We start from the raw sequence: 15557 nt of genomic DNA, 5'->3' as shown, positions 1-15557 counted from the left end.
GTGGTTCAATGAGGGTTGAAGAAAGTGTGATACTCAGAAATCTTTTATTATACCATCATCATCAATGAAACTAGAAAAAAAAATATGATGCTACCATTAAAACAAATTGGACAAGATGCAACTTTCAAACCATTTGTATATCTCTCACCTTCTCAAAGAATAAAGATTCAGTTCCTACACCATGCTTGCTGGCTTCTGCCAAAGGCTGGTCCTTTAAGTTTAACAATTTGGGTTTCTTCTGCAAAAAAAAAAAAAGGAAAAATTATATGATTAAGAAACTAAGGAAGTAAGAGTTCATTCTACTTGTATATTCGGGGTTTCATCTCTAACTATTGTTCACTAGTATTGAGAAATTAAAGCAAAGGAATTGCTTCTCTGCTTCGGGGAGTACTCTAAAGCTTTCCAATCTCCTAGCTTCATTGCAGTCTGCCAGTTTTCTTCAAAAAAATATTTTAAGATATTTGAATCCCTAATTTTCATTTCTACAAATTGTTGTAACACTATTGTAATGATGGAAATACTGCTTTTCTTCTTTTTTAAAGGATTTCTTTAGCTTTTTGAGGAACAGGTAAATTGTTTATAAATGACACAAAAAAGTTGACTACAATTCTTGAGTTCAATTTAGATGGAAGAATTGAGAGTTAAATAATAACACATTAAAATATCATTAAATGGGAAAAAATTGATAGACTACCAACATGAGGGTGACAGAGAAAGAGAGGAGACTTTGCTGACTTGATTATTGCTACTCTGGAAATTAATACAGAACAGCAGACAGCCAAAACAAATAGTACACACAGAAGGCACTCAACTTAACTTGACATAATGGAAATTATACAATAAGCGCATTTTATAAAACCACACACAAAGGAAAAGTAGCTCACTGTAGTTGATAATAGTAGCCCTGAAGTCTGGGCTTCTCTACATCCTTACCACCTAGAAGGAGAAACAGAGTCTCAGAAGGGGCACCCACATGCTCACCTTCACTGGGGGAGTAGTGCCAGTCCCAGAATGGCGACGAATCTGACAGCCATTCTGGCTGGGTCTTTGTTGCTTGTTGTTCAGTTGGGGTTTCTTCACAGTGCCTCCATGATCATTCCTCACAGACTCAACCTTCTCTGCAGTCGTCTTACTTAATAACTGGTTAAGACAAAGATTATCAGAGAACTCCAAATTTTTGTTTTGTGAAGTTAGAGGGGGTGGGGTGGGGGACAAGAGGAGAAGAGTGTTGTTGTTCATTTCAGATGACCTCTGAATACTGCTCAGCTACTTTTTCTGCAAATTAATCTATAGGAACTTCTGCATTGAGTTTAGTTTTAAGGCCCATCACTGAAGTGAAATCATATCTTTCCAATTCTCTTTCACAGACTTAGAAAATGTTCAGAATCCGAGTCCGTCACTCCCTTAAGACACCCATATCCAGTGTGTTGGTCCTAATGCAAAGCACTCACCACGGAGCTATTGGCATCAGGAAGGAACTGCCCAAACTCTGACAAGAGGTCTTCCTGATTCTTAAAGAGACGGGCCACTTGTGCATACACCTCCTGCTCCGTCAGGGCTGGCGTGTAATTCCCTCCAGCTTCCTTGGCATTCCGTTGCTCCTTCTGTCATGAGAGAGGGAGGGAAGCCTAAGCTCCATGTCTGATATACTTATATCAAACACATTCCCAGGCCTACTCTGACCTTATCACCTCTACCACCTTCACAGAGGAAAGAGGAAACTAGCCTTCTTGGCTCTGACTCTCCCTGAAGGCTCCTCAGTTACTAAAATGAGAACAATGGTAAATGGCAGCCCTTTAAAAATGAGGGCAGGCATTCCTAATGCCCATAAGTTCATAGTCAACTGACAAAAACATAGATATGGAATTTCCCCCTTTATTTCACTATTCATACAAGTGACCCTCTAGACTCCCATGGTATATATTCATCTCATATGGAATCAGTTTTTTTAACTCTTTTGTCAACTACTTCAAGACAATCTTATCACAGAAAGCCAAGTGGGTTAAATTTTTTAAACAGAGTAAATGACAGTAATATTCAGGAAGAGTCAAGGCATATCAACATGGTTTACATGAGTGGGAAGAACTGGTGAAAGTAAATTAATGAGGGCAGCTGAGTAGCTCAGTGGATTGAGAATCAGGCCTAGAGATGAGAGATCTTAGGTTCAAATCCGGCCTCAGCCACTTCCCAGCTGTGTGACCCTGGGCAAGTCACTTGACCCCCATTGCCTACCCTTACCACTCTTCCACCTATGATCCAATACACAGAAGTTTAGGGTTTAAAAAAAAAAGTAAATTAATGAGACAGCTCTTACCTGATATGTGTGCAAAATCTCCAGAAATGCTTTATAGATATCCGGCTGGCCCTGGAACCTATTTTTAATCTTGTTAACATAGTTGATGGCATGATTAAACTCCACAGGCTGATTGTTCTGCAAGGATGGGGCAGTTCCCAGGGAGATTGTCACAGGTGTGTGAGGCTGCACTGGTGGAGAACGTGGTGAAGCATACGATGGAAGGGGAGGTGTCTGCTGACTGGCTGGAGCATGTGCTTGGAGCTGGGATGGCTGGAAAAAAAAAAAGCATTTCCCCCCTTTAGGAACAGAAATATGATTCAAATAGGATCCCACCAGTAAAAAGAAAATATGATCCCAGATAAATTCACATCATTTATTCACTCTTGGTATACTATTTTGAACTCAAATCAGAGACTTAAGAGACTCACACATTGTTGGGTGGGGAAGGGTGATCATGATTTCAATGGTATAAGAAACTTCCAGAAGACATTTCATGCACCACTACAGATAAGCAACTGTTGTGCAATGTAGTCATCTAAGGTTGCCTTGGAGCACTGGATATTGCAACTGACTGGATAACTTAACCAAGGGCATGTGACCAGTCTGTGCCAGAGGCAGGATTTGAACCAGGATTTCCCTGACTGGAGGCCAGCTCTCTTATCTACCTCTTAGCTACCATGCTGCCTCTTAACCATATCTTATAGGATAAGGTTATGGTCAAAATTAGAGAAGAACCCTCATGGTTGAACAGGGGCAAAAAACCCTCCAAAAAAGGACTGCTCTTCATTTACCTAAATCTAGTATTTAAAGGGTCTGTGATTTCCTCTGAGTAGGAAGTCCCAAGAAGATTCCTAAGGCTAACAGGAGTTAAATGTCATGGCCATAATGGTACAGGGAAGTTTGCAGTTGGGGAACGGCTGAACAAATTGTGGTATATGCCGGTGATGGAATACTATTGTGCTCAAAGGAATAATAAACTGGAGGAGTTCCAGGTGAACTGGAAAGACCCCCAGGAACTGATGCAGAGCGAAAGGAGCAGAACCAGAAGAACACTGTACACAGAGACCAATACACTGTGGTAAAATCAAATGTAATGGACTTCTGTACCAGCAGCAATGCAATGACCCAGGACAATTCTGAGGGATTTATGGTAAAGATGCTACCCACATTCAGAGGAAGGACTGCAGGAGAGGAAACATATAAGAAAAAAAACTGCTTGAACGCATGGGTTGAGGTGGACATGATTGGGGATGTAGACACTAAATGACCACACCAATACAACTATCAACAATTTGGAAATAGATCTTGATCAATGACATATGTTAAAACTATGTGGGGAGGGGGGTGAAGGGGAAAGTAAGAACATGAATCATGTAACCAGGATAACTTTTCTAAAAAGTAAAAATTTAAAAAAAAAAACAAAAAAACTGCAGGCTGGATTTGAACCCCACAGTATAGTACAACATACTATAAGCAAATTACTTGCACCTTCAATTTTAGACATTTTTTGATGAACCTCTCTGTTAAAGCATTATGAGAATTAAAAAAAGACATTTCCAAAGTATTTCTTTGATATGGAGAGAATGCATCCAAGTTCTCACCTTACTGATTTTGGCAGGTGGTGGCTGAGGGGCTGGCTGGGCAGGGGTTGGGGTGGACTGGGCTGATGGCTGGGAAGGATGCTGGGGCTGGGCCTGAGGCTGAGGCTGGATGCCATGGGTGGGAATTTGGTGAACTTGTCCAGGAGTTGTCACATTCACCATGTCGTTGGTCTGCACCTCAATTTTATAGCCAGGAGGTAAAAAGGTGTTAAAGCCCATGATCAAGTCAGGGTGGCCTTTGAATAGTTGTGACACCCGACTAATCACTCCTGGAGTATCAATACTGAAAAGAAAAAACAAACATTATAAATTACCTAAGAACCATGCAGAGACCATACATGTTAAATACATCAAGATTCTTTTGGAATCTGCAATAAAAAAAAATCTTTTTTCCCCACAAAGAACCTGGTGACATAGGGATATAGGGCCAACCCAAGCTGTCAAGTCTTTGAAGCAAGGGAGAGTCTAGTTCAGTAATTCATTTTCGAACAGTTCAAGTTACTCCTTGACCTATTCTAAAAATATACATACACATACATACACAGCACAACATTTGTTTATATATAACAGACACATACTATGCTACTATACTATATATATTGCAGAATTTAATTAATATCTATTTCATATTTATTAATATTTCACAATATTAGAACATCAAGGAGTCTTAAATTCTTTTGGGGGATGATTTAGAGCAGTGAGTTCCAAAGTGGGCACCACCACACCCCGGTGAGTGCTGCAGCAATCCAGGGGTACGGTGATGGCCACAGGTACATTTGGGGGCGGTGAATAACTGTAAGGGAGAAGTGATAGTATGTGACAGGGGGCGCTAAGTAATATTTTTTCTGGAAAGAGGGAGGTAGGCCAAAAAAGTTTGGGAACCACTGATTTAGAGCAATCTCAATGTGGATTTCTCAGAGGAGAGGAAAATTTGATGAAAATTTGGCTCCCAGTAGCTAGAAATTTGGCTATTCAGGAGAAAAATTGTTCAGCACTCTCCTTGCCCCACTATTTCATGGAAAAATCTTGTACTAATAGATATCTAAAGCCAAGGAATGCTCTCATATCCCAAGAAATAGTATTAGACTGCATCCTCAGACAAATGCTCACACCTAAGTACAGGCTATCACAGGATAGATGCAAATGTGTTTTTACCTTTGAGACTTAAATTCCTTCATGATGTCCAGGAAATCATTGTAGACCTGAGGCTGACTACCAAACTGCAGCTTTACCTGGTCAAGATAGGACAGAGCATCCTCTACCTGTAAACACAAATCCCCAAATTATCCATCAAAAATGAATCCACAAGCTATAGAATGATTCTCTTAGTTACAAATAAAACCGAGTATTTAAATAAAACTTAGAAAATAAATGGAAAATTCTGCATAAACACACAAAAAACAATAGGGATATCAATCACATACCTCAAGATCTAAAACATAATTAAGGAATCATATCATGGGGGCAATCCCCATTTCTGAAAATATAAGTAAAAAACCAAACTAGTTTCCTCAAGGGAGTAAAACAATCATCAGAGCATTTCAAGAAGCATGGATAATGCAATGAATGCTGAATTAGGAGTCCAAGAACCTGGATGTCCAGTCTCTAGTTCCATATTCTTTAGTTCTTAGGATAGCTGTGGTATACTTTCAATGGTGTAAATTTGTAAGTCATTCTCTATAACTCTGTCCATATCTGCCAGAACACCCTTCACAGTGTACTGGAATTTTTTCCTCAAAATGCTTGGGCATTGTGTAGATATTTGTAGAGCACACAAGCTTTCTGTTTATTATTCCTTAATTTCATTATATGGCCAGTTCACCCTGTTTATTCAGACATTCTGATTCTCCTAATGATTTCTTCATTGGCAATATGGTGACATCTATTCAGATCTACCATATGCCTCTGTTGCCAGGTAATGTCTTTTAATTTGACTCAGCAAACACTTGAGAGTGCCTCCTATGAGAGACTTTTAAAGAATCAATAGATAAATATGTGCAATGAAATAAAAAGACCCAGGGAGTTTTTAGAGGACTTCACCCCAGCAAACACCTGATTTCCTCATCAAACTGAAAGACAGTAGCCATGGTAAAAACAGATTAGAATAGAAACACATTAGTAAAATGCTACAAAGGAAGATGGGAAAAGATCATTCAGGAGAAAGGCAATAACTGACTATTTTTCCATCTCTAAAAATCTTTAACAGAATAATCAAAATCTACTAAAGGCATCCTCCCTCCATGAAGATTTGAATGGAACAAGCAGGAGTCTGCATGTAATGCTCTTTAGAAGATTACAACTTTATATATATATATTTATATATATATATAGGCAAAATGGAAAGTAAATCTCACTATGTTAATTTATTTTATATATGATGACTTTCAAGCAAAGGAAGGAGCTGCTCTCTCTCTCCACCTACTGAGGGTCCTGACTTGAACTCCCTGTGGCCAACACTCATCTTCCATCCCTTAGCTGTTTCACCTTAATCCCCAGAGCCAAGGTCTGGTGAACTGAGTTGGGATGGAACCACACAGACTTCCCCTTAAACCTCTAGCCCTTTCCCCAAGAAAGGTGAAGTATCTCCTGGGCAATAATGTTCCCAGAGGTTCAGAAACCTACAGCCTTGAGCTGGCCCTGATAGAAAGAAATTTGTGTGGAGAGTAGGTACATTAAACCTCCCTTTAGTAATGAAGGGACAGAAGTATAGATGGAACCCTCTGCATTAATGAAAGGTGGCCCAGGACTAAGGTGATGGCATTCAGCTTAGTTTCTCCCCTCGCAATCCTTCTCCACCGCTCTTGAGCTGGCTAGAATCAGTTTAGTTTGAAGGCAAAGTTAAAGATTAAGGGAAAGGGGTCTCTACATTCTGGCTATAGGATGGAGAGCAGAGTAGAACATCCCTTTCCCTTCTCTGATTCCTACTCTCACCCAGCTATACATTCTAAGAAGACAATTATCCTTTCCCTGACTCCTACTTGAAAAGAAACATGTTGATCATGTACAAAAAAAATAAATTAAAATTAAAAGCCTATTACAGAGGGCAACCAGATGGCTCAGTGGATAAAGAACCAGGTATAGAGACAGAAATCAACTCTGGTCTCAGACACTTACCAGCTGTGTGATCCTGGCAAGTCACTTGACCCCCATTTTTAACTCTTACTGCTCTTCTGCCTTGGAACCAATACACAGTATTGATTCTAAGAAAGGAGATAACTTTTTTTTTTAAGCCTATTAAATAGTAATCATTCAACAAGTATTTATTGAGTTGAATAACTGAGATATTTTCTTATCTGACAGTCTTATCCAAACAAGGAATAGAAACAAATTTAAAGAATTAATACATTTTGGATAAGAGGAAAAACAGTTGAATGGGGGGGGGGGGGAATATTTCTATCAAGTTTCCAAAGATATGCAAGATAATCAACAGACAGAGGACCTAAAAAATGCTAGTAAAGAATGTCTATCTATTCATATATTTTTTTGCATTGATTTTCTTATTCAATAGCTTATGAATAATTTGAACATTTCTCATTAAGTTCAAACTGTTAGTTTTGATACAGCATCACTGCTATTGAAAAACTGTCATTAGTGATCTGGATGATAGAACAGGAAGCAACCCTTTATGTAGAAGGCAATTAAGTGGAAGTGTTAATTCTTTGAAAGGAATAAAATCCAAAGTGATATGACAAGAAAAGCACAATCTATGGCAAAGATGGTGCCAATGAGTACCCTATAGGAGGTAAATCATAAAAAATACAATTAAAGTGGAAATGCCCCTGCTGATGGAAAATGCTATGTGCAAGCCTGGCAAGAGAGGAAATTAGGAATTGTAGGGACTCAAACTGTACATTAATGAAATACAGTACATCTCTTGGAAAACCCAAAATGAAATAAATTTCATTGAAATGTAACATGGATAAACAGTTAATAAAATCCTTCACCATCACATAAAAGTACAGACCAAAACACCACAGAAGTATTGCTTCATCCATGTTTGGGATCCCCACCTTGAAAGAGGAACAATATGAGCCTAAATAATTTGGATGTGGACATAAATTTGATATTTTGAGGGAATTTTGGCAGGAAATTGGGACCTAGAAAATCCCAGCATTTATTTATTAAGAATAAAAGGAATGTTAACCAGTAGTGTTTGAAAAGTAATGAATATTTTACTGACATGAAAAAAATTACTCAGTACCTCCCAAAATTAGGCCTTTATACATTTTGTTTGTCAAAGAGAGAAAGAAAAAAAATATAGACACAACTCATAAACTTCCATTTTTAACATCTTCTGAGATGTCTTTGTGGCATGGTGGTGATCCTGATTTCTCAAAGGCCATGCTAGCAAGGCAAGCTCTTTCAGCAAGGCCTCAAGAGCATGAGCTTGATGACGGGCTATGCATCACTTAAAAATAAGCCTACTAAACACAAAGATGCCTAGATACTACAGAAAATCAAGACGACCAGATGCTATGGAATAAAAAAGGATAAGATCTGTATCAATGGAGGGAATACTTAGAAATGAAATCAAGAATTCTGGAATATTTTAGTATTTTCACAGAACATTCCTTTGTTACAGATTATACAAACATACATAAACTTTTCACACAACCTGACAGCCTTGGATAGCACCAGTAATATTGCATTATATTATACAATATTAATGTGGAAACCGTCACCATCGATCACATGAGTACAACCTAATTAATATAGGCATACCTAGCAAAAAATGTTGGCCTAACTGAAATTGTTTCTTAATTGTATAGATTAGACAAATCTCATCAAAATATAAAATGAACTAGACTCCACGAAATAAAAATGAAATGGAATTCAATGGCCTAACTTCCTCTAAGGGGACCACTGTTTTATCTAATAATTTTTTTAATAGAATTTGGGAAACTATGCCTGTCATCAAAATTTTGAACAATGCAGGTATTCTTCAAATAATATACTTCATATTAAGCAGAGTCAATTCAATGATATGACTTGAGACAAATGAGCTAATTCAAATTCTTTGATTTATCTATGTTCCCTCTCTACCTCAGACACTTATTTAGGCCAGTTTATCTTTCTCTGAGCACCCACCCCTTTCAAGGATGAGATTAGACACACCTATTGATAAGGATGACAACTTAAAATCAGGAGTTGATCCCTTAGAAGGCAACAATTCACATCAAGATTATTATAATTAAATCATTCTATTTAATCTATATTACATATATCATAACCAATTATTATAATACATAAACAATTTTCCTCTCAAATATATGATTACAATGTTAAAAATATATATACTCAGGTAGAGAGTTTAGACATCTTCAAATGACAAAATATTTTATACTTTCATCAAATTCATGTTCCCTATCTGTAGAGAGAAAAAGCAGAGGCCCTCAACTCTGAAGTAAAGATGCGATAAAATATGTTTCTGACCTAAAAGTTTCAGGTCAAAAGCTCCCAATAAGTGAATAAAAATGTTTTAATAAGCTATTGTAAATGATATAGAATGTTGCTACTGCAAATGCTGTGATTATAATGATAATTTTTCTAAGTGAAAACAAGCATTCAAGAAACAGGAATCTGTATACTAAGAGATTGCTATTCCAGTTGATTTGGCTAGAATTACAACCTGATGAACTTTATTTGCAGTAACTAATAAAGTTCCTCACTTAAAGAGTACTAGGCTTTATAGTAACATTTAGTCTCTTAGCTTATTCACACACTGTGATCTAGCACAGAATAGGGATTCTGAGGCCATGCTAATGTCAAAACCAGATAATGCAATGGTGATTACTTTTATCAGCAATTCAGAGAGTAGAGCAAACATAAAACAAGATTTCATAAAACTAAAATCAGAAATAAAAATATACATTAAATCCCACTTATCTGCTATTCTGTCATGTTACAGAAATAACATGTTTAAGGAGATCCTCCCTGCCCCCCAGATTTTAGGACATTCGGCTCTATAAAACAAAACTGAATCCTACCTTGAGCCTCTGAAACTGCTGTTGTCCCTGCACTGGCGCAGCTGGGGGGGCTGGATGAGCATGGCTCTGAACCACCTGTCCTCCATGAGGCTGAACGGATGTTGTGTGATGGTGGCTGCTGTGAACAGTTGCTAGCGTAGGTCCATGACTGCCTGAGCTCTGTGGTACAGCTGAAACCTGAAAAAAAATGAATAAATAAATAACTCTAGATCTGAGTCTTGAGTGAACCAATTCTTCCCCAGCAAAATACAATAAAGAAATCAGAGCCTGGTCAGGGCCTTCCTTCCCAACCATAAATAGGGTATACATACTTTAAGAATGCATTGATGATATTCCAATGTATCATACAAATTCCTAGGGCATTTCCAAATGCATCTCCCCAATGCATAATCCCTGCCAACAAAACAGGGATTCTAACAGAGTACAATGTCAAAAGACAGACCAGAGCATGTCTGATTGAGGAGAAGAGGGGTTCTAAACAGAAGTCATATCCTTTTGGCTGGGCACAAACTCTACAAGAAGGGGGAGGGGAGGTGTGCACACACATGTAAGTGTAAAGAAATGTGTAAAGACTTCCTTCAGAGGGGAAATTCTGATCCAAACCAAAAGGAAGGACTGATTGTAGGGGTAAAAATAATGAAAACTTTGAGGCAACATAACTACTCTCCTTAAGAATCTTTGATACAAAAAGAAATGAAGCTTTGAATAATCAGAAACATTCTCTGGGCTTTTAATAAGTGTTAAAGGGTTCAGATGCAGAGGCAAGCTAAGATCCAATGAATTAAACTTCTATATGGAACATCTGACCAGAAGGGATGGAAACTTAATTTTGAATACATGTAGAGAAACAATTTCAATTAATAGGAAAAGGAAAACTCATCAACAAGGACAAAATGTCTGAAGAACAAACCACTGGATCCTTCTCTATCCTTGCTCAAACAGCTTCTATCTGGCTGGTTTACTCTCTTCCTCCAACTCTTACCCCTAGACTAAAGGATGTGAACCTTCATGTTGCTGCTCCCTTGGTATTCCACACACTCCTTTCTATGACCTAGTCTTCCTCAAACTTCAGTCACTAAAGGCACAGTTGGTCATACCCTAGATTTCATCATTACCCAAGGGTTCCACTTCTCCTACCAAAACCTGGCATTCCTCTATCTCATCCTAACTTCCTATCACTCTGAATCCTCCTATGCCTCACCTCTCCTAAACCTCCTATTAGTTCTGTCCCAATGCCTCTAATCCCTCAGATGATTAGCCTAGCTTTGGCTTCACTATCCTCTCAAGATCTCAATTTTAGCTTATAATTGTACAACTCCATTGTTCTCCACTCTCAAAAACCATTGCTCAATATGTCTTATCACCACCCAAGTCTTCACAAATCCAAACCCTGGATTACTCTCACCTTACTTCTTCTCTGCTTCTTCTCATGCTGATCTGGGTCCTCATAGCAAGCAATCCCTTCAATCCTCCCTAAATGACTCTCTATCCCACTTCACTGCTAAAAATGTATTCTTCTTTCCTAAACACTTTCCCAACCCTCTATTCCAGTCCTTATGAATGAGGTGAGCTAAAACCAGGTGCCCTTAATCCCATTCCCCAGCAGAATGCTCCTTCAATCATCTTTCATCTGTCTAATCTCTAATCAATTACAATACAATAGGGTTCCTGTGTTCGTGGGGGATACATTCCAAGACCCGCCATGGATGGACCTGCTGACCCCACATATAGGTGCTCTCTCTCACTGCTCCTGTTGTCTCAACTTGGCAGTCATCTGAGGCCATCTACCCTACCACCAACACCCCTGGGGGGTGGGAGAGGTGGGGGGACCCAACTAAGAAGCAAAAATGAAAATCAAAAGTGAAAGTGAACACAGATGAGAGAGACCCCATGCAGAAAGAGTGAAACTCCAGCAGGAGAACCTCTAGGGCTTTGTAGTTGATGGACACAAAACTGCTGATTAGGGGAGGCTACTTTTACTGCCACCTTCAAACATATCCAAATCTCCTGATTCTTCTTTTGTAAAAAACGGAAACTTACCTCCTGTCCTAGTATCAATTCTAAGACATAAGAGTGCCAAGGCTAGGCAACTGGGGTTAAGCAGCTTGCCCAGAGTCACATAGGAAGTGTCTGAAGTCAAAACTGAACCCATGTCTGTCCAACTCCAGGCCTGGCACTCTATTCTGCTAGCTAGCTTCCCAAAGTCTCTTGATTCTTAAATAAACAAATCCCTTCACTAGAGCCTCTAAACCCCCTCAAGATATGGGCTTCAACTCCCTTTCTCAGTCATAAATTCCCTGTAATAGTGATGGCAAACCTATGGCACAGAGAATGCTTTCTGTGGCAAGGTGGCTACTCCTCCCCCAACAGTTTGTTACTAGAAAAGCAGAGGGACTCAAGTGGAGCTGCTTCTTTCTCCCCTACATTTTTCACATCCCCTGCCCCTCTGCCCAGCAGCTCAATGGGAGCACACAGGGTTGGTACGGTGGGCAGCTCACAGGTAGCAGAGTGCTCTGGCCACTTTCCTCCCCCTCTTCACCTGCACTAAAGACATTCCTCATTTCCCTGGCCCCTCCGCCCAGCAGCACAACAGGAACTTCTTCCCTCCCCTGTTGGGAAGGGGGAAGGGAAGAGCAGGGCACACAGTCTCTAAAAGGTTCAACATCACTGCTCTATAAGAAGCCTCCTACCCTCTATTCTGTCCACTTCCTCTCCCTCACTCCTCAATCCTTCTGCAATCTAATTTCTTACTCTAACACTGACCTGCAACTGCTCTGTCCAAACTTACCAATGATAACTGCCAAATCAGATGGTCTTTGCTTAGCTCTCCCTCCTTCTTCTCCTCTGATGAGCAACTGACTTTGCTGCTAGCCTCTCACATTCCCTGATACTCAGCTCTCTCCTGGCTTCCTGTGGCACTCCTTTAGTTTTCCCACATGTCCTTCACAGTGGCTGTGCTCACGGCTGAGGCTCTTCACAGCCCTTTGCTATTCTCTTGCTACACAATAATAATTGGTGTCCTCAACTCCTTTGGTCTTAATTATCTCAATAAGGAAGAGATGAATCAGATCTAGACAGTCACCCCAATCTCCACTCCCTGTTCCTACTGGACATTTCAAAATGAACATCCCATGATGTCAAGAGAAATTTGAAAAGAACTGTAGGAACCAATGCAAAATAATGTAAGCAGAACCAGAACAATTTATACAATACAGAACACAACACTGTGAAGGCAAATAGTTAAGAGATATAACCAGCAAAATGACCAATCATGATTCCAGAGAATCAAAAATGAAACATCCAATTCTGGCAAATATAAGGGACTCTGAGATATAGTTTTTGGATGTGGTGAGTAAAGAAATTTAGACAGCTAGGTAAAGAGTGGAGAGAGCACTGAGCTTGGAATCAGGTAGATTCATCTTCATGAGTTCAAATCCAGTCTGACATTTACTAGTTATGTGAACCTGGACAAGTCACTTTATTTGCCTCAGTTTCCTCAGCTATAAAATGAGTTGGAGAAGAAAATGGCAAAACACCCCAATATCTCTGCCAAGAAAAGTCCAATGGAGTCACAAAGAATTGGGCACAATGAAACAACCAAACAAGGAAATTTTGTTTGATTTATTTCTGCAACTTAGTTTCTTTGGAGAAAAAATAGATTGAAAAAAGAAATTAATTTTAAAAAACCTAAATGTTCCATAGACCCATGCAGCCAAAACAGAATTCTTATCTTTCTCTCTAGGTTCCACCTCCCCTCCTCCAAATCATCCTGCTTCTGTCCTAGGAGGGTCCGAACTGCCTTAATAAGGATGACTGTCAGTTCATGCCTGATACATGATAACTGTGCCTCCACAGACAAGGCTAACCCCTAATGCCCCAGATAGAAGAGGAGCTGCAAATGTGCACCAGCAGAGGGAGTTTCCAAACTAAAAGTTCTCCATCTGGATAGAGTAAGATCAAGACAAAATAAATAAAAGTTTACAGGATTGATGAGGGAAGGCACAGAGAGAGTTAGAAGTTCAGATGAAAAGGACTAAAGTTTCTAGGCAGGAGTGTGATAACCAAGAAAACAAAAGTCAGCTTAGGCTGCACTAAGAAAAGACTAGCCTCCACAACTGGGGAGTTTGGGAGTTCTGCTGCACTCTGTTCCAATCAGACTACATATGGACCATTGTCCTCAGTTCTGACATCTTTTGGAAAGGACACTGATAAACTGAGTATCCAAGTGGATGACAAAGACAATGATATAAGCTTTGAGTTCATGGCCATATGAGAACAGCATGAAAGAGCTATTAATGATGAGTTAGCATTTGTATAGCTCTAAAGTGTGCAAATAGATTTACAAATATTACCTCAAGCTACCCTTATAGTACCCTGAGAGTCAGATGCTACTATTGCTATTTTACAGACAAGGAAATGGAGGATAAGCAAGGATAAGTGACTTGTCCAGGATCACACAGCTATATCACATTTGAAGTCAAGTCTTCTAACTGCAGGCCCCAACATTCTCTATACACTGTGCTACCAGGTCTCTCTGGAAGTGTGAGCCAGGCCTACCTGATAGCTGGGAGTAACAGAGTACTGAATTCCTGTAGCTGACTGCATGGTCTCCGAGACTGTCTCATACACAGGAGGTGCAGGGGCAAGCACGCGGTGCTGGTGTGGAAATGCTTCCGTGCTACTGGCAATACGTCGCTGCTGGGACGCATACACAGGTGACTCCTGGTCATCCAAGCGCCGCTTCATTCTGCAGTCATACTCGGGGATGCTCTACCAAACCTGGGGGGGTGGGGGGGAGAGAACAAAAAAGGATTTATTCACATTTTCCAACCCAAGATGACACACCATCAGCTGTGCTCCAACTTAATGTGATTTATGCCCAACAGTTTTAAATTCAAAGTAAATCTGGGAGATCTCTATGCTAGAGACATCTTGCCTGCATACAATTTCAACACCTGTAAAAATTATCATAGGATCATTTTAGAGCTCTAGAGTTTAAAGAAACCTCAGTGCCACTGAGATATATACCACTCTCATTTTACAGATGAGGAAACCAAGACCAAGAGAAGTTAAGGGATTTGTTCAGGGTCACCCAGCTAATAAGTTTCTGGGTATAAGGTTAGAAAACAGGTCTTCCAGACTCTGAGGCCAGAGCTCTCTTCCATAAGAATAGCCAAGTGTTCAAAACTAAAATATTTCTTGAAATTAATTTGGACTTGAAGAAAACTTAAGAAAATGCTATCTAGTTACAAACCAATCACCACTTTTTAAAAAGTTCAATTCCATCTAAACGTCAGCCATACAGATATGGCCAACACAGCATTTTATTTCTAATATATATAATCAAACTTCATAATAAATACTTAAAGTCCTGGTTAGTTCTCCAGCCAATTTAGTTCCTATTAAACAAGTGATCTGCCTATATTAAATTCCTTCATTTTAACTCTTATCTCTCTTTCCAAAGAAAACATTTGACTCCTAATTCCTAGATGGTATTATCCTCAAATCTTACTAGAGTAGTTCTGTAGAGTAAGTATGGAGATATGGATTTTCTAGATCCTGAACATCATGAACATTCTATATATATTTATATTTTAGCCCTACAGTTCTAGGATTCTAACAGCAAATTTGGTTCCAAGTTATCCAACAATTAACCAACTGCAAAAATCTTTC

General features: G+C 39.3%; 1 protein-coding gene across 1 annotated transcript in view; it reads right to left on the bottom strand.

The window, feature by feature from the left end:
* The window catches only part of SIN3A (SIN3 transcription regulator family member A), a 39114-nt gene extending 24484 nt beyond the window's left edge, over positions 1–14630 (bottom strand). Inside the window, exons 1-8 of the mRNA XM_044662829.1 lie at positions 14442–14630; positions 9885–10061; positions 5053–5159; positions 3898–4180; positions 2315–2566; positions 1452–1604; positions 982–1140; positions 149–238 (exon numbers count right to left, since the gene is read on the bottom strand). Of these exons, the coding sequence (XP_044518764.1) occupies positions 149–238; positions 982–1140; positions 1452–1604; positions 2315–2566; positions 3898–4180; positions 5053–5159; positions 9885–10061; positions 14442–14630 (1410 nt within the window). The remainder of the gene's footprint in view (positions 1–148; positions 239–981; positions 1141–1451; positions 1605–2314; positions 2567–3897; positions 4181–5052; positions 5160–9884; positions 10062–14441) is intronic.
* Between the last annotated feature and the right edge of the window lie 927 nt (positions 14631–15557).

The sequence above is a fragment of the Gracilinanus agilis genome, chromosome 2 (genome assembly GCF_016433145.1).
Source record: "Gracilinanus agilis isolate LMUSP501 chromosome 2, AgileGrace, whole genome shotgun sequence".
Classification (NCBI taxonomy): domain Eukaryota; kingdom Metazoa; phylum Chordata; class Mammalia; order Didelphimorphia; family Didelphidae; genus Gracilinanus; species Gracilinanus agilis.
Note: the sequence above shows the minus strand (reverse complement) of the source record. Positions and strands in the feature narration are given on the sequence as shown.